At 45.5% G+C, this 17,358-nt stretch overlaps 1 protein-coding gene and 1 long non-coding RNA gene across 3 annotated transcripts in view; one reads left to right on the top strand and one right to left on the bottom strand.

Moving 5' to 3' along the window:
• LOC308478087 overlaps nt 1-1,456 on the bottom strand; it is a 26,787-nt gene extending 25,331 nt beyond the window's left edge. Inside the window, exon 1 of the long non-coding RNA XR_013986865.1 lies at nt 346-1,456. This is a non-coding gene — a long non-coding RNA (uncharacterized lncRNA). The remainder of the gene's footprint in view (nt 1-345) is intronic.
• AMOTL2 (angiomotin like 2) overlaps nt 1-17,358 on the top strand; it is an 18,983-nt gene extending 1,625 nt beyond the window's left edge. For both annotated transcript variants that reach the window (XM_081007280.1, XM_081007281.1), the window contains exons 2-10: nt 1,466-2,305; nt 5,548-5,815; nt 8,667-8,811; nt 10,038-10,130; nt 11,631-11,926; nt 12,390-12,682; nt 13,351-13,550; nt 13,930-14,106; nt 15,144-17,358. In XM_081007280.1, coding sequence (XP_080863406.1) covers nt 1,557-2,305; nt 5,548-5,815; nt 8,667-8,811; nt 10,038-10,130; nt 11,631-11,926; nt 12,390-12,682; nt 13,351-13,550; nt 13,930-14,106; nt 15,144-15,202 — 2,280 coding nt within the window. In that variant the 5' untranslated portion in view covers nt 1,466-1,556 and the 3' untranslated portion in view covers nt 15,203-17,358. The remainder of the gene's footprint in view (nt 1-1,465; nt 2,306-5,547; nt 5,816-8,666; nt 8,812-10,037; nt 10,131-11,630; nt 11,927-12,389; nt 12,683-13,350; nt 13,551-13,929; nt 14,107-15,143) is intronic.

The following is a 17,358-nucleotide window of genomic DNA, read 5'->3' as shown; positions in this document are numbered from 1 at the left end:
TTTGCAATTCAATTAATCTGCAAAAATTACTTGTTAATACCCCCTCTTTTTCTCCATTTGGTTATTAACTTGGGATAGGGTTCACCTATGCAATTAATCTCAACTCTTTACAGTACAAGGACTTAATATAGCATTGCAGAATGGCATTACAGAATGGAAGGGTGGGTGAACAGAATTAGCCATCTCCTGTTCGTTTTCCCTCTCCCCACTTCCCTTACAGGACCTTGTTTCCCAAATAGCTTACTAAGGTAAACTAGAGCATGCTTTCATTGGAATTGGCTTTGCCCTTTCTGTGACCCTGGTAGTTGAGCCATCGGCACCATGCAGTTTTAAAATATTGCTTACGCTAATGCCTTTGGTCATGTGCAGAGTGCCTTTCCTTGGCCGGAGTCAGTCTCTGTGCATCAGAAGGTAAGTTAGAGGACATGGGTTGGTTTCCAGCTGTGGAGCCGCCCTGTAGCAACTGCAACTACTGGCTGCTCTGCAGCACCGACAATACTGTACCTTGTTTGTGAAGTTTCTGTTCTCATTTAAAGGAAACAAATGTTTAACTGGAATTTACCCAGAGACCATTTTCATGCTCTGATTTTCATTCTGGCGTTGAGTAAAATATTTGTGTGTCGGTTGAGTGACTTGTGACTCCTCACCGATGAAAGATTTTCTGCGGCCAATTTAGTAGATGGTCCCTTTTGAGGATATTGCTAATGATAGGATGATTGTTAAACAGGTAACAGACTTGCTTAAATAGGAATGAGCCTTCTGGGAATACCTTATACATGATACTTGACCTTCTTTGCCATTCTGAAATATGACCTTGAGAACTGTTATAGAACCAATGCAGCCTGCAACTTCTAGATTACTATTGTAACTTGTTGGCTGATGCTTACTGAGTCAATCATGCTTCTTTGCTCCTGGCCTGCTTAACAAGGTTGTTGTTAGGAAAAACTAGATTTGAAAAGAGCACATCACTTTGTTCATTCCCCACAGTTTAGCTGTGATACTCTGCATCCTTACTTGGGAGAAAGTCCCATTGAAACCAGACTTTCTTCTGAATGGAGATGCACAGGATCTTCAATAGATTGCTGTCCTACAAAGGAGTTCAGGGCTACAAGCCCAAGAACAGATGGAAGAAAGCCCTATTTGAGACACATTTATTTATGGCATTTACCCCAAGAATTCTGAAAGACACACATCAGATATAAATGAGCAATTAAAACAAACAACTAGTTAATGTTTATCACGCTGGCATCCCAGCTTTTCTCCAAGAAACATGTAAAGATATGTGATTTCATCCTCACAACAACCCTGTTAGCTTAGGTGGCCTTCATGAGGGGCATGTGACCTTTTTAAAAACCAGGTCCTAGTCCCTTAAATCTCAAGATGGAAAACTGGAAGGATTTCTTCCTGCAGACTCAACCGAGCAGTGCTTTCTATCCCTACTGACTCTTGCTCTCTTCACTTTTAGGATCATTTGGCTGGGCCGTCACTGTTAGATTCCGGGGATAGTATCTTCTGTACCTTTGGAAAGCGCTTGTGGGCAGCCAGTTTAGCTGAGAATGAGGACAGCTGAGGATTCCTCTGGGACTGTCCTTCACCGCCTCATCCAGGAGCAGCTGAGGTACGGCAACCTCACAGAGAACCGCACTCTCCTGGCAATACAGCAGCAGGCCCTGCGTGGAGGAGGAAGCGGTGGCAGCCCACGGTCCTCCCTTGAGAGCCTCACCCAGGAGGAGAGCCAGATGGTCCAACAGTCCACACGGCAGGAGCCACAGGGCCAGGAGCACCATGGCGACCACTTCTACCTGGAGAACAATATGTACCATCTCTACCAGCCTCAGCACAAGGGAGAGGAGCTACCCACCTACGAGGAGGCGAAAGCGCATTCTCAGTATTACGCCTCGCAACGAGGCCAGCAGGTTGGGGTTGCCGCGCTCGGGGCACACGCTGAAGGTGGGCAACGCAGGGCCTACACCTCGGACGCCAGCAGCCCACACCAGGACGAGTCGCTGAAGGAGCTGAAGCACGGGCATGTGAGGTCGCTCAGTGAACGGCTCCTGCAGATGTCGCTTGAGAGGAACGGAGCCAAAGCTCAGAACCACATGAGCTCCTCTCACAGCTACCCTCAGCTCTCTAGGCACCACCATCTCTCTGTCCCTAGAGGGAAGCCCTCTGAGGCACCAGAATCTCGAGGGCCTCCTCCAGAATACCCCTATGTCATCCCTTCGCAGGAGGCACCAGGGGGTTACCTCCCAGACCCCAGGCATCACTTCAGAGAAGGCCCAGCATTTCAGCATCCTGAAATCAGGTAACCAATCACACTGTTGCTCTTTACACACCCTCGTGTGTTTCAGATGTTGGTGAAAGATGGGATGATTCCACAAAGACTTAGGTGGTGGACTGGGTTAGTCATGCAGTTGACACAAGGGTGGAAATTCATGATTGGCAAGTGTTCGGAAGGTGCTTGAGGAGAACTGATAAGTTGCTTTGCATGGTTGTTCCAGTTCCTTTGGTTGGAAAGTACCTTCCCTTTTTCCAAGAATGGAAGTGATTTTGAAATGTAATGAATGGAAGTGGGATGTGGTAGATGGGAGATAACAGACTCAAAAATTTGTGTACCTGATCAGCTTGAGAGGTATAAACTAGCTTCCATTGCTGTTGTTTTTCCATATTTACCTTTAATTGTGAAAACCACCTTCCTTTGTGGGCTTGAATGTTTGGTTCTGATTTGATTGATTGAATTTATATACCACCCTATAAACTGAACTTTGGAAGGAGGTACTAGTGAATGTAGAAAGGTAGCAAAGCAAAAAGAGATGGACATTTGCCTAAAGATGCTCATTTTCCCAGGAAAGCAAAGAAGCAGCAGGTTGCATAGAAATATTTGAAGGAACGAAGCACCCTACAAAAGAGAAGAGGGTTTCTTCACTGACTTTTAGCCTCAGCTATGAAGCAACTAAGTGAAAAGGCTCAAAGTTCACATGGCTTTGTTTTGGGATAGGGCGGGTCAGGGCTTCACCATTAGCCAATCAAGTCATGCACAAAATGATGGGGAGGAGTCAAAGAGTTGCTTTTCTTCCTGTACCATGTACAGCTTCTTATTTAGGAAGATGGCATATGCAAGATTAAATCTAGGACACATGTAAGCAAGGTGGGGAAGGAGAGCAACAATGTTCTGCTTAGCAGAAACTGCATGTGGTTCTTTGCAAAACCTTTTCTGGTTAGAGGGTGGTAAGTGATGAGTGTTTTCAGAGGTGGAACCAAGGTGACCAAAGTCTGCCCTGCCTTGAAAATGGGGGACTAGTTTTGGAAAACCGTTAAAATGATATACACTGAAATTCAACCAGGGGGATACGAGGAAGTCACTTGACAATGTTACTAAGTTTGGTTTAAATATGGTTGAGATTTATGTTTGTTTGTTAATCTGTTTAAAAAATATTTTGGAAAATCAATTTTAAAAAATTGAAAAAGAAAAAAAATGAAAATGGGGCACTTATCCTATCTCATTAACATGCCTTCCAAGAATGTGAGTTGCACTGCCATACTATATGAGTATGCTGAAGGTTGATCTTCGGCATTGTACATCATTCTGAAGTTGTCATAGGAAAGACTTACTTGCTCAGGAATATTCTATTTCTACTGATGTCTTAGGACGTTTATAGCTGGCTTCACAGTTGCCTGCCACAGTTTATGACTTGCTGGCTAAAGCAGCCCCTTTATAAAAGCATGGGGTGGAGACTGGGAACAGAACCACGGCTTGCTTTCTGTGAGGCAAATGGTAGTGAATGCTGACAGGAAGAGATAATGTTGGAGACAGGAAATAAGCCTCTTTCCAGGGGAACAAAAGGAGAGGGTGGTGGCTACATGCTGAGAGGAAGGTGCATTTATTCTTGCTTGCTCCAAGATCACTTCACAAGAATGTCTGAATAAGCCTCAGTCAGATGAAATCATATATTCTTGGACAACACCTTCCCATTCAGGCACCAGGAAAGTGGTCATTTGAATTCTAAGAATTTCAAGCTGTCCTTCTGCAGATGTTTGAGTTGTGAGCAACCTCTTTTTTAAAAAAAAAAAGTCAGGGTTGTACATATCATGGATTCTTCTAGATTTACTAAATTGTCCATTTCATATTCTCAGGCCATACTGGATTATTGCACCTAGATAACGAGCATTTAAACAAGTTCACAAAATTAGTTTTTATTGGCCATTTGAACATACCCAGATTAAGCTGTAGTCCTCTACACACTTCAAAATAATTATGGAGAGGACTCAATGGGGCTTGCTTTTGAGTAACCATAGGTATATACCATCACAATGGATGCTCACCCATTGACATAAATTGGCTTACTTCTCTGACAACACGATATTATGCATATTTACTCTGGTCAGTGGGCTTTCCTCTAACGTGTTTAGGATTGTAGCCTAAGTAAATGCATTTAGCATCCAGGTACAAGTAACTTCAGTAGTAATCTTAGCTGCCACAGAATTATCAATCAAATCTGCAGAATAATAAATTAATCTTAATGTATACAAATTTTTCAAACTGGCACATTCTCCTTTATGGATTGTGCAATATATATTCCATTGTGAATCAAAATACTGGTTTCTTTAATGCCAGGAGCTGTAAAAGTTTGTGGTGAGTGGCTGCTTCTTTCAACACAATTCTGTACTCCTCTGTGTTTTAAACATGTGCCAAATGATGAGCGAGATAATGTTTGCTCTACAAACACAGGGAGTCTGGGAAGGAGTAGCTTGTAAGGATGCAATGCTTGCGAAAATATTATGGCTTTAAACATAGACTCCTCTTTACCCCGGTTCTTATCCTCCTCTTAACTATTCTGATTGACCCTCACTTTCCTTCGCAGTCAAACTTGGCCAGTGAAAAGTTACATTTTTTAAATCAGTGGTTGGCACTGACTGATGCCATGGAGTCCATGTCTTATGAAATAGGGGCTGTGTCTTTCTCAAAAAATAAATTGGGAGGTATTCAAGAATCTTTTCTGCCTATAATAATTCGCTGATGTGCCTCCTATAACCCTGGGTGGGGGAGTGGGAAGAGTAATTTATGAAGGAATACAATAGGAGTCTAAAACAATCTGGCTTGCTTCCCCAGACCCTTGGAGTGGTATTCAGTGTAGCGGTATTGTGACATTTCTCCTTGTGAATTGGAAAGTTCTCCTCCAGGGTGCAGACAGGATGATGGTTCAGGGTGCACACAGGAAGGCGGGTGGAAATCCCATTGTGTTAGCAAGAATTTAGTTGAATTGCTGAGCTTGGGAGTAAGCCTCATGGATTTTTCGCTGACTGAACATGTATAGGATTATACTGTTAGTGAAAAGTCAATGTGAAAAGTCCCTGTACCATTAGGTTTTAAAGCAATAAGTTCAAGTTGCCGTATCCTTGAGGCCTAGTATTTTGGGCTGTTCATTTGAGTGCATCAGGTACCTGCTTGGAACTAGGGTTTCCACAGTACTGCTGCAAAAATCCGTGCTCAGGCCTTCTTGCCCAAAGTGCTTGCCTTTAATTCCTTCATCTCTGCTTTCTTTATAGAGTGATGCAGGCCCAGATGCCCCAAGCTTACCTGCCCCACCAACAGGCTGCCCTGTGCCATAGTCCTCTGGGGTCTCTCACTCCTGCTGGGATGGAGGCTCTTATGTCAGCCCAGGCTGCTTCTGCCAGTAGCCACTTGTCCCAAATGAAAGCCGTGTTGATGGACAACGAGACGTTGCTGAGAGAGAACGAGAAGCTCCGCAGGGAAAACGAGATGCTGCGGAGGGAAGTGGAAAACTACGGCGAAAAAGCCAGCTGCATACAGAAGGTAAAAGAGCAGGCATAGTAGCTGTTGTTTTCTGAGGAGCTCACCCGACCCAAAGCACTTGCAAGAGATGCAGACCCCCTTATGGGTTGCAGCTATTCCAGGCAAGATACTCCATGCCTGACAATTGCTCCTCAAGGTGCAAGAGCCTGGGGTGAGGAACGTCCGGCCCAAGGGGCAGGGTCTGATGTGGCCATCTTGGTCTTCCAAGTGTTGTCTGGCTGTACCGTTCACCAGGTCTGTGGTGCTCTCTCATCTGGTGTATTTGCTTAGCTGGAATGTAGCCTTGAGTAGTGATGCTGCTGCTTGCTTGTCTGGATGGAGGGTGGAGAGGAGGATGGGGGTGTTTGTGGAAGCCTCTGGTCATGTATGAGTGGAATGTAGCCCACTATACAAAGGTAAGAATTGCATTCTTTGCTCCACCCACTATTGTCTCTGGCCCTACTCACCACTGACCTGTAGCCTCTGGGAGGTTGCCCATGAGGGAATGTGACTGAGAAAGAGTCACAGCCGCTGTTCTAGAGGTTAAATCCATTGTTTGACGTAAGAAATGGATTCCTTAAAGCCACTTCTTGACTGCCTCTCTTCTAAGTTGACATAGCTGGTAGCAAGACTGCCAGCATGCCTTCCCCACCATGGCTCCTCCCAGAGGTGCAGCATCTATTACCATCAGCCAGGCTGGCTGAGGATGCTGGGAACTGTAGCAAACCAGAAAAAAGAGAGAAGAAGCACCTCAGGGTGCTGGATATTTTATTTATTAAAAAAATCCAAGCAGAAGCTATAGGAAAGGGGACAATATATCACATAAAATTACAGAGCATAAGCATAGGTTTTTGTCCACAATTTATAATTTCTTTGAAGCCTAAAACCAATGGAATAATTTTATATCCTCAACATACATACTCAGTATGCAAAATTGAAGCAAAGAAGGTCTGGAGGGCACCAGTTTTTGTAGGGGAGCTATGGTAGGAGGGTTGCTTTTAAACTGTAGGGAAGGTTCACAGCTAAAGTTGCTTTCTTTGCATACTCTGTTGAAAGAACCAGGAATGTTAATGCTGGATTTTTTTTTAGTGTTTCTCTTCCCCAATAGAGCTATAGAGCTAGCTTGTATCTCCCAGTATGATTTTAGGACTAGATGCAGAGACCTGGCTCAGTTTTTAAGGAAGGTAGTCATGTCAACAAGCTCTGGCCCATAAGTGTGGGCCGGGGGGGCCACATGTGGCCCTTGGAACTCTCCCAGTTTATACACTTTACTAGTCCTACTGTACACCCCCCCAGGTGTTTTTGCTTGGTTGGAATGTTCCTTGGAACTCTGATAATGCATCCTGCTTACTTGCTTGCATGGATGCATGATAGAACCATTGGTGTGTTTCTAGCCTACTGTACAAAGCTAAAATTTACATTTGTTGCTTAGCCCAGTTTTGACTCTGGTCCTGCCATCAAAGGCATGTGGCTCTCAAAGGTTTCCCAAAAGGGAGTGTGGGCCTCAGACTGGTCCCCTTGATGTAGCAGACCCTCCAAGTGTCCCTGTTTTCCAGGGATGTCCCTGATTTAGAGAAGCCGTTCCGGTTTCTGATTTGATCCAAGAATGTCCTGCTTTTCCTTAGGACGTCCCTATTTTCATTGGAGAAATGTTGGAGGGTATGGTAGGATGTCCTTATTTTCATTGCTGTCTGAAGGCAATCCTGCATAGGGAAGTTTTTTAAAAAAATGTTTTGTTGTTTTTATATATGTTGAAAGCCACCCAGAGTGGCTGGGCAACCCAGTAAGAGTGTCTGGGGTATAAATAGTAAAGTTATTATGGAATGGGACATCCCTATTTTCATCAGAGAAATGTTGGAGGGTATGCTGTTGTGAAAGTGTATATCCAGGCCATTATGAACCAGCCATTGTGGCTGGGAGCAGTCCTGATGCTCCCTAGAAAATGCCTCACAACCCCAGCCTTGTCTTCAGGAGCATTTCCTGAAATCCTTTGACTCTTGTCTTTTGTCCCCCAGAACAGCTGTCATGAAAATACATCTCCCTTAATTTTGTTTAATCACCCCCCCTCCCCATTAGGCAGCTGTGGAGCACAAGCACCACAGCACACAACAGGTCTTAAGCTGCAGCAGTTGTTGAGTGCATAGAAAAGAGTCCATTCACCACCTCTATTAGCAGTTGTGCCCTCTCCCTATCAAGCCCTCCCTGTTGGGGTCTGCACTAAGGCGAGTCACAGAAAGCCTTTTGTGCAAAGGCGCACAAGGAGAGGCCTGTTGTGTCCCAGCTTCAGCCAAGGGTGAGACTGCTCCCTTTTGAACTAGCGAGTTATTTGGGGACTGTAAGGGGCACGTGCCAGGGCTGCAGAGGTGGGGATGCAGAGGGAATGTGCCAAGCCTGCAAAGGAAAGGGGTAAAAATGGAACACATAATTGGATGTCAGGACCCTGCCAGCTGGTACTGGGGTGGGGGTGAGGGAAGAGAAAAGAGAAAAGGAAAGAGTGCAGAATATACAAGCACCATTTGGATTTGTCTAGCACTGATAGCCTCTCTGGGAGAAACAGAGGGAGGGTGATAGGGTCAATTTTATTGCTTGTTTTCAGAATAAGCGCCAAGCCCTGTTAACTGCTGAGAGCTCAAGCCCCAGCTTATGCTAAATAGCTGAGCAAAGCAGCAGAGCATGGGGCACAGGCATTTTAGGAAATCTGAATTGCACACTGGCTTGTTTGATTTATCTTCCAGATATTAAGAGATGGTTGTCTATATTCCCATTCAGTGTGCAAAGTACATATCTTGAGCAGTTATCACTAAGGGGCATTCATATATCTTCTCCTACAGACTATTCATTTTAACTAAAGTCTCTTTGCTGTCTTCTTTAGCTGGAAACAGAGATTCAGCGAATTTCAGAAGACTATGAAAACCTAATGAAGGCATCTTCTAAGAGAGAGGCATTGGAGAAGGCAATGAGGAACAAGAAGGATGGAGAGATGCGGCGATTGCAGGACTTCAACCGAGATCTGAAAGGTAAGATGACAGAGATGGCCTAGTATACTTGGTCCCAATATCTGTGGAGAGGAGATTTTTGTTATAAGAAAGATGCATACATGACTGAAGCTTCCAATCCTGTATACCTTTAAAATAGAGATGGGGGAATCTGTGGACCTTCAGGTGTTATACTACAACTCCCATCATTCCTGTCCATTGCCCATGCTGACTGATACTGATAAAACTTCAGAGTCTGGCAATATCTGGAGTGTCGCAGTTTAGCCTCTCCTGCTTTAAAGCAAACTCCTTAGGCAGGCAGCCGAATTGCATGTCTGCTCACCAGAGGCCCTGACTCTATTCATATAATTGTGAATGAGCTACAGACTTATGCATTTCCTCCTCCTCTTGCATGTGACTTCTCTATCTTGTCTGTTAAATTGTGGGCTCCCAGTTGTGATTTTGCAGTGTGTATGCCTATGGGAATCTGTCTAGCTATGAGCTGACAATAAAGAGGGAAGCTGTGCACATGAGAGCCGAGGAGCGTGCAAGCCCATGGCTTATCCAGTCCTCCAAACCATTGTTTGGAAAACTTTCCAACCTGCATTGTTTAGCTTGGCAGACCCTGGAAGCCACATAATAATAAAAATTAAATACCTTGGGTAATATCAGACATTAATCATGCTCTGGAGTAGACCTCCTGAAATAAATGGATTTGCATTACTTATCAATATATTTCTGTGGGCATGCTCTTAGTATAATTAATGTTGGAAATCTCCCCCTAAGTTTCTATACCCTGGCACTAGAAGAAAAATATAATAAAGAAACCTAACAAAGCAAAAAATGTGGTAAGAGTGTTGGTTCTACTTTAAATAGGTACTCACCGAAAGGTACTCACTCAGCAGCCAAACTGGGAACTCTGGACGTCATGGCTCTCAGCTCCCACAAATATATATAACAAAGATTTTCTGATCCATCAAAGCGTCATTGCTAGTAGCCATGCAACCCTGCCATTACTGTCTGTAACAGGAATGGGAAACTTGTGGCCCTTCAGATTGCTGTTGGACTACAATTCCCATATTTCCTGACCATTGGCCATGCTTCCTGGGACTGATAGGAGTTGGAGTCCAACAACAACTGGAGGACCACATATTGGTAGCAGACTGCCATCACTTGACAGGTTATACCACTCCTTCCTATTACTCCATGAACCTCTGTATGAAATAAATTAAATCCTGATTTATTTATTTTCTTTCATTTTGCCACAGAGAGGCTGGAATCTGCAAACAAGCAGCTGGCCAGCCGGGCACAGGAAAACCAAGAAGGGAACCAAGGGACTATGGCAAAACTTATTGCCCAAAGTAAGTCTCTTAAAAAGGCTTCTGCTGTTGTGACTGTAGCTCTAACCTAGTTGGGCTGGGTTTGTTTGTTTTTTAACACTGTGGTCCTTATTCCTGATGCTTTCCTGTGAATGGGTTGGGAAGGGAGGAAAAGTAAAGGTTCCTTTAAGATTGAAGAGGAGGCGTATCCTCTCTTGGAAGCTTTTTGCCATTCCCCAGAGAGCGCTAAGCTGTTCTTGGCACTTAAACTAGAGGCATTAATCACCACAGCCATCAGTGTGACCTGGATTCTTTGCATTCCAGTGGCTGTTACAGCTGTTCCAGCACACAAGCTACACTCCCTCTGTTGAGAGTCCTGGGCCCAACTTGTTCATTCTCTCCCTCCCTCTCCCTCTCTCTCCTTCTCTCCTGCTATTGTTCTGAATTTTTTGAAAAAGGAGAGATAGTTGCCAATGGATGGGGATAGTACTTGTTCTTAAGTTTTCAATATCCAACTTAAGGAAATGCCTTCAGTCCTTGAAGATTTCTCCTGCTCCCTCTCAGAAGCAGATCTTTCTTCCTGGCCTTGTAAATGTAAAACTGATATTCTTAAGCAAGATCCCCTGTGCACAATGACTCAGAAATAACTTACTCCCTCATAAGTTTGTTAGGGCTGCAGTAAAAAGGGATATACCCCAATGGCCTCTTTGTTAGTGGCTCTTCATTGTTGAAACTAAATTATGGACCAAGCCCCAGTCCTTTGCTTGTATTGATTCAGCTTTATATCAACCCCACTTCTTGTGGCCTGGGAAGAAGCTCCCTTGCTCAGAGTTATGAGAGTGAGGGGAAGGGATCTCCAGAACCAATGCAGGAACTGCCAGAGCTCTGTTCCTCCTGGTTCCTGGTATGAGGGAGGCAGCTCTGTAGCCAGTCCAGACATGCACGGTATAAAACTGCAAACACTTAAGTAGTATTTATTTTAGGCATGTATATACATTGGTTTTCGTGCAATTCGCTTTTGTGAGGAAAGCGACTACAAATACAGTTAATTATAACAATAACTGAAGCTTTTCAGATGACTGTGCCAAGTTCCCACAGGTTTTTCTTTTTGTTCATTGTGGGAAATGTGCATGGTGCCCCCATCATGATCATATCATGGAAAACGAACAGTGTGGGAACACCTAATTCAGGGCATTGATACCTAGGATCCATAGTATAAGAGAGAGCATCTTGGCACAAATTGGTACACTCCCCTGCCCCATGGTGTCAGTCAGCTTCCTGGGCACAGGCCCAATGTAACCTCCCTCCACCCCCCACAACCCCATGGAAAAATTAAACAAGCTAAAGGTCAATGGCTACTAAGAATGGAGGCAACACCCATTTCTCTCCCCATGACCTGCTGAATGGCTGCTTTAGTTTGTAGTGGCTAAAAGTTATTGGTTGATACTGTGTGGTTGGCTTTTGGCTGTGTTGCCCCCCCCCCCAATCCCAAATGATGGATTGGTTGTAACGACCTTGCCTTTTCCTCATGTTCTCTCCCAGATTATGAGCACCAGCAGGAAAGGGAGAAGCTAGAGCAGGAGGTTGCACGGCTGCACAGCGCGAACGATGACCAACGCCGGCGGGCAGAGCTGCTGGAACAGGCTCTGAGCAGTGCCCAGGCTCGGGCCGCCAAAACAGAGGACGAGCTGAGGAAGAAACGGGCGTATGTGGAGAAAGTGGAGAGGCTGCAGCAGGCACTGGGCCAGCTCCAAGCTGCCTGCGAAAAACGCGAGCAGCTGGAACTGCGTCTCCGCACCCGGTTGGAGCAGGAGCTGAAGATGCTGCGGGCTCAGCAGGTGAGAAGGAAGGCCGAGTTGCAATCCTATTTCTTCCCCTTGAAAGATGCCCATCAATTTCACTTTTCCGTAACTTGAAAGGAAATGCTTATAAAATATTAGAACAGTGGCATCTCCAACCCAATAACATTGGGGGTCCTGAAGCCTCAGGTGGCAAATTTGGAGCCACATCCTGAAGAGATTAATATTACAAATAATACGATTAATAGATGTGGATTCCTTTAAAACTAAAAGTGCCCAAATTCTCAAAAGTTGTTTGGGTTACAGTTGTATACACAATAACCTGGAAATAAATCCCAGTGGTGTGAATGGAACTTCTGAGTGGACACATTTGGGTTTGCACTGTTAATTCTGGGTCATTCCCAACACCAAGCACATTATTGTAGGTGTGTTAATAGGCTATTTCCACCAGTAGCCCAGAATGCATTCTCACTTGGGCCTCTCTTCCTCACTGATGATCTAGAGACAGATGGGAGCCCCTAGTGGAGCATCACCCGAGCTGAACCCCCACGTGCTCTCTGAGCAGCTGAGAGAAAGAGAAGAGAAGATCTTGGCCCTGGAGGCTGATATGACCAAGTGGGAGCAAAAGTACCTGGAAGAGTGCACCATGAGGCAGTTTGCCATGGATGCCGCTGCCACGGCGGCTGCACAGCGGGACACCACCATCATCAACCACTCTCCACGCCACTCGCCCAACAGCAGCTTTGATGAGGACCTGCTGCTGGCAAACCACAAACATCAGGAGATGGAGAACAGGTTAGTCCTGCGTTAGATGGCATACAGGGTTACTCGTCCACTGCTCTGGTCCCAATGCAAAGGGAATGATTGGTCCCCTTGGTGCACTGCATGCCTTGAAAAAATGGCTACTTTGCTTACATCCTGAAAAAAACATGCCAGAGGGAAGCTTGTGCTCCTGGTGCCTCTGAGAAGTCCCTTAACTAGTCAACAGCAGGAAAAACAGAGACAGGGCTTGGAGGGAAATCTCCATTGAGCTGCAGGAGAACTAGAGTCCGAAGGCCTAGAAAGGCTTCCAGTCTGATCCAGGATAGATCTTTTTATGTTCTTCTCCATTGTTAGGAGTGCTAATGGCTGCATGCTACTTTCAGGATCTGCATGCCTCAGAATGTCAGTTGCTGGGGAAACAATTATTATCATATATATATATATTTCTACCCTGTCTTTCAAGGCAGCTTGCAGATTAAAAACAAGAACCACAAAATACAACAGCAGGGTTTAGAGCACCTGTCCTGCTTCTGAATTTTCCATAGGCCTCTGGATGGACCAGGATGCTGAAATAGATTGGCTTCCTTTGGTCTGATCCCACAGGGTTCATCTTCAGATGCTTCGAAAAGAATGCTTCCTGCATATTCTGATGTCACCCTGCCTTTTTCCTCACATTGTGTTTCCCCCCTCTCACTTGCCAGGTTAAAAGTACTTCATGCGCAAATACTCGAGAAGGATGCTGTCATCAAAGTCTTACAGCAGCGCTCTCGCAAGGACCCTAGCAAGGCTAACCAGGGCTCCCTGCGGCCTGCCAAATCTGTGCCCGCCATCTTTGCCGCTTCTGGTACCCAGTATTGGCCAGGTGCCTCTGTCAGCGAAAGTGGTTCCCGAGGGAGTCCAGGTAATAGAGGCTTTGCTTGATGCTAGACAAAGGGAGGGAGTCTATATCTAGAATGTATACAAGGGTGCTTTTTCTACTAGCTCCTGTTAAGCTTCCCATGAAACACTTGATGGTAGCTATATTTTATATGGAATCGGCATTCTTTAGCACCCACTTGTTATTGTGCTGCTTAGGAGTCCGTTTCAGGAAGCAAAGCTTGGACACTTGTGGATGCTCATGTTCTGGATAAAATGCAGAAGAGGGTATTAGCATACAGTTCTAGGAACCCCAAAACACACACAAGGGCTTATTCTTGGAAAGCTCCTCAAATTTTGCAAACCTCTTCTCACTTCTATTGTGTTTGCTCATCTAAATGGGGCTCCTTTTCTCCTTCCTCCAGCACCCAAAGCCTCAGCAGAAGCAGCCGCCACATCAGCTTGTGTCCCTCATGCCTTCCATGCCAAACACGGCAGCAAAGATGGGAGTACGCAGACAGAAGGCTTACCCGAGGGGACTCAGTGTGATGAACCCCAGCCTGAAAGCAGCACCAGCAGTGGTAGTGCAGCAAATTCCCTAGGTGAGTGCCAGCGGTTGCTCTAACCTACGGAGTGCGGCTGTGAGGCTACCCCAGTGCCTGCCAATCTCCTAATGGGCTCTGCTAATAGCTGTGCTTGCAGTAAACCCTGTGAACTGCCTCCCCACCCCCCACCAGGGATGCCAGGCAAGGTTCACATAACTAAGAGGTGAACACAGAGCTGCTTTCAGCAGGCTAAATGCCAGGATCCAGATTCCTGCCATAGTGACTAATCATGAGTTTCGTGCAATGCGGTACAGGATTATCCTCTAGGAGCAGGTGGAGCAGAAAGTGGTGGGGGGGCAGTGTGTTTGGAGGGGGGAGAGAGGGGAGATTAAACAAAGGCTTATGCGGAAAGGCTGCATTGATTAAAGCTCCCTAAATTCCTTAGTAGTCTCTTAGAGACCCTTTTCCACAATAAAGCCCAGATGTCCCCAACTTCCCATTGTTGAAATAGCTTGGCGCAGAGAGGAAAAGTTCTGAAGGAGGATTCAAGACAGGAAGGGGAAATCTTGAGTGTCTTCCTTCTCCTACTCTCCACCCATCCCACCCTCCAGAGATGATGGTAATTACCTCTACCTGTTTTGGGGGGGCTCTTTCCACACTCAGAGCTGTGAACCCAAGATATTTATCCCCTGCCTTGAACCTACAAAGAGAAGGTGCCTAGGCATGCATCAGCTTCATACTGGGAGCTGGATTTGATCAGCCTCCTCCAACATGTGGGTTGAATGAATGACAGATGCCCATGGTTAGGTCAATGTGACATGTGTTTCATTAGCATGAGGCAAACGCTGCAGGTTTTAGTGCCTTGGCCCATCAAGTTTTTTCCCCCAGCGGGCTGCCTGTTTGCTAAGTTATTTTTCCATAGATGGCTCTTGAGCCTCCCTCACCCCCTTAGTTTCTGTCCTTAGGATAAAAGGTTCGACTACAGAAGACACACTGAGGTCATTGATGGTTTGCACTGCTGCCTTGCAAAGCTTTGCACTCCTCCGCAAAGCACTTTGCATTATAACATGGGCTGTATTTCTTTTTCCTCGCAGAGATTTTGCCAGCTGCTAAAGCCGTGGACTTGTCGGACATGGTGGAGATTCTCATCTGAGGAACTGGGGAGTGGGAATCCTCCAAGCACATGACCAGATCTTGCCACTCCTTAGCAGATTGCTGCCTTATCAGGGGACGGTAACCAAGAGAGCAAGGACCGAAGGAAGCCTTCAGAGAATTAGGATGGCGTGCGGCGTGCAGGGCAAAGACTTTTCAAGAAGGACTTGAAGGAAAACCCCACGCCAATCCTTTGATTTTTTCAGGCACAAAGCTGTGGCGGCAGCATGCCTCTCTGTTTGGGTTGTGAGCGTTCACGGTTGCCCAGGCAGGTCTCTCCCTTCCACCAGTGGACTGAGCAGCAGCAGCAGCTGCAGCACCATCAATTGAGGCCAGTCCTTGCACAGAAGCAACTGCTCCATGACTTTCTTAGCCACTGGCGTTCCCAAGAGATGGGAAGGCAAACGGCGAAGCCAGGTTGGACTCTCGTGCTGCCTGGATATGGCCCAACAGAGTGCAGGGCAGCAGCGGGGGGGGGGGCATGCTGGGGTTTGGCACCAAACGGGTTGATACTCCTGAATCACTGGGCTCCTGGCAGGTACCTGGACCTGAAGTGTAAGCTGTTGTAAGCAAAGAGTGTTTGTCTGGTGCTTGGTGTGGCTAGAACTAATTCCTTGCACCTTCTCCCCTCCCCACTCCCCCCCCCCCGTCCACTTTTCAGCTCCCAGGCAGAAAGACTGCTGCCGATACTGGGGATTGCTAGCAGTGTGTTCCCATTGCCTGGGGGATAGCACATGGCCTGTCACAGGTACTGGGGAAAGAGGAATAGAGGAGATGGGTCCCATCTCTGTCTTTATTTTTGTAAATAACTTATATAAGAACAAGCCCAAATAGTAATCAACATTTCAGCCACCGCCCCTCTGTTTGGATCTTCCTGTCCCCTTTATGATATCTGCAGTGGATCTGCTTGATCTCTCTTTGCTCCACATCACTTAAACAAGTTTTCCCCCCACTCCTTGTTTTGTTTTCAGAATTTCTTCAGTGTTTGCTTTTTCTTTTCCTCCATTTCATATCCTGTTTGTCCGGAGTTAAATATCCGCCTTCAGAGTCCTTCAGATTCCATTTCCTTTGAAGCAATTTCCCATGATGCTTCAGACTGGAATTTCCCTGCTCTTTGTTTGAACAGCAGCCACAAGCCAAGTGCTTCTGTTCCTGGATTGCTGTTTCCAAGCTGTTGTCGTCTTCTTTTTTTTAAGGCAGAGGCATCCCATGTGGTATAGATCAGCACAGCTGTATTGGGATGAATGGCCCTGATCCCCAGTTTGTATAAAACTGGTGCCATTCCCATCAGCAGAGAATGCCATGTGGTTGAAAGCAGGATCATGGTTTGGGCCTCTCACTGATCTGAGCGATGCTGATTTGCAGGCGAAAATCATTTAGAAATGAATTGGAACTATTTCAAGAGAGCGAGGGAAGTATGGTGCGGTATGTGTGTGGGGGTTTGTGCTTGGAGCCTTGTGTGTTTATGAAGTGGAGAATGTGGCCAGCAGCTAGTAGTAGTTTTCTAAAAGAGAAAAAGGGCATTTGTGGGAATGATGCGAGTGAATATGCAGATTCTTTGTGTCACGAATGTGCCTTTAAGAAAAAGTTCTGGACAAGGACTGATTACTGGTATATCATTTCTCTAGAACCACTCCAGAATCTGCAGTACAACGCAGGAGCCTTTTACACTCCCCTGCCTACTGACAGCTGGCTTCTGGCAGTAGTCAGTTGCAATATTCACCAAACCTTGGTGCTTTCTTGATTCTGCCTTCACACACCTTTGTCTCTGCTAAACGTGTGCATTTGCTGGACAACTGCATTTTTTTTAAATAAAAATCCCCCTTCATATAAGTATGTAAAAAGGTGTTCAGTTATTGTGCATTGTTTACAAAGTAAAAAAACAAAACAAAGCAAAAAAGTTATGAGAGAAAGATACACAGCTTAATATATTTTGCATTAATATTGGTATTCCTGTTTTAAGTATTTTTGTGCTGTGAACTTTTTTCTGCCAAAGACAGTGAGGGGTGTTTTTCCCCCTTTATTTTGGGTGCATTTTAAGTTATCTTAAGTATTTAAACGTAAACCTGACCGTTTTATTATGCCGCCCTATACCGAGATTGCTGTAGCATTCCACTTGGTATAACAATATTTTAATAATAAATATTGTCTAATAAA

Source organism: Podarcis pityusensis, assembly GCF_964106645.2.
Source record: "Podarcis pityusensis genome assembly, chromosome: 5".
NCBI classification, from domain to species: Eukaryota; Metazoa; Chordata; class Lepidosauria; order Squamata; family Lacertidae; genus Podarcis; species Podarcis pityusensis.
The sequence above is the reverse complement of the archived record's forward strand: the minus strand, read 5'-3'. Positions and strand labels throughout refer to the sequence as shown.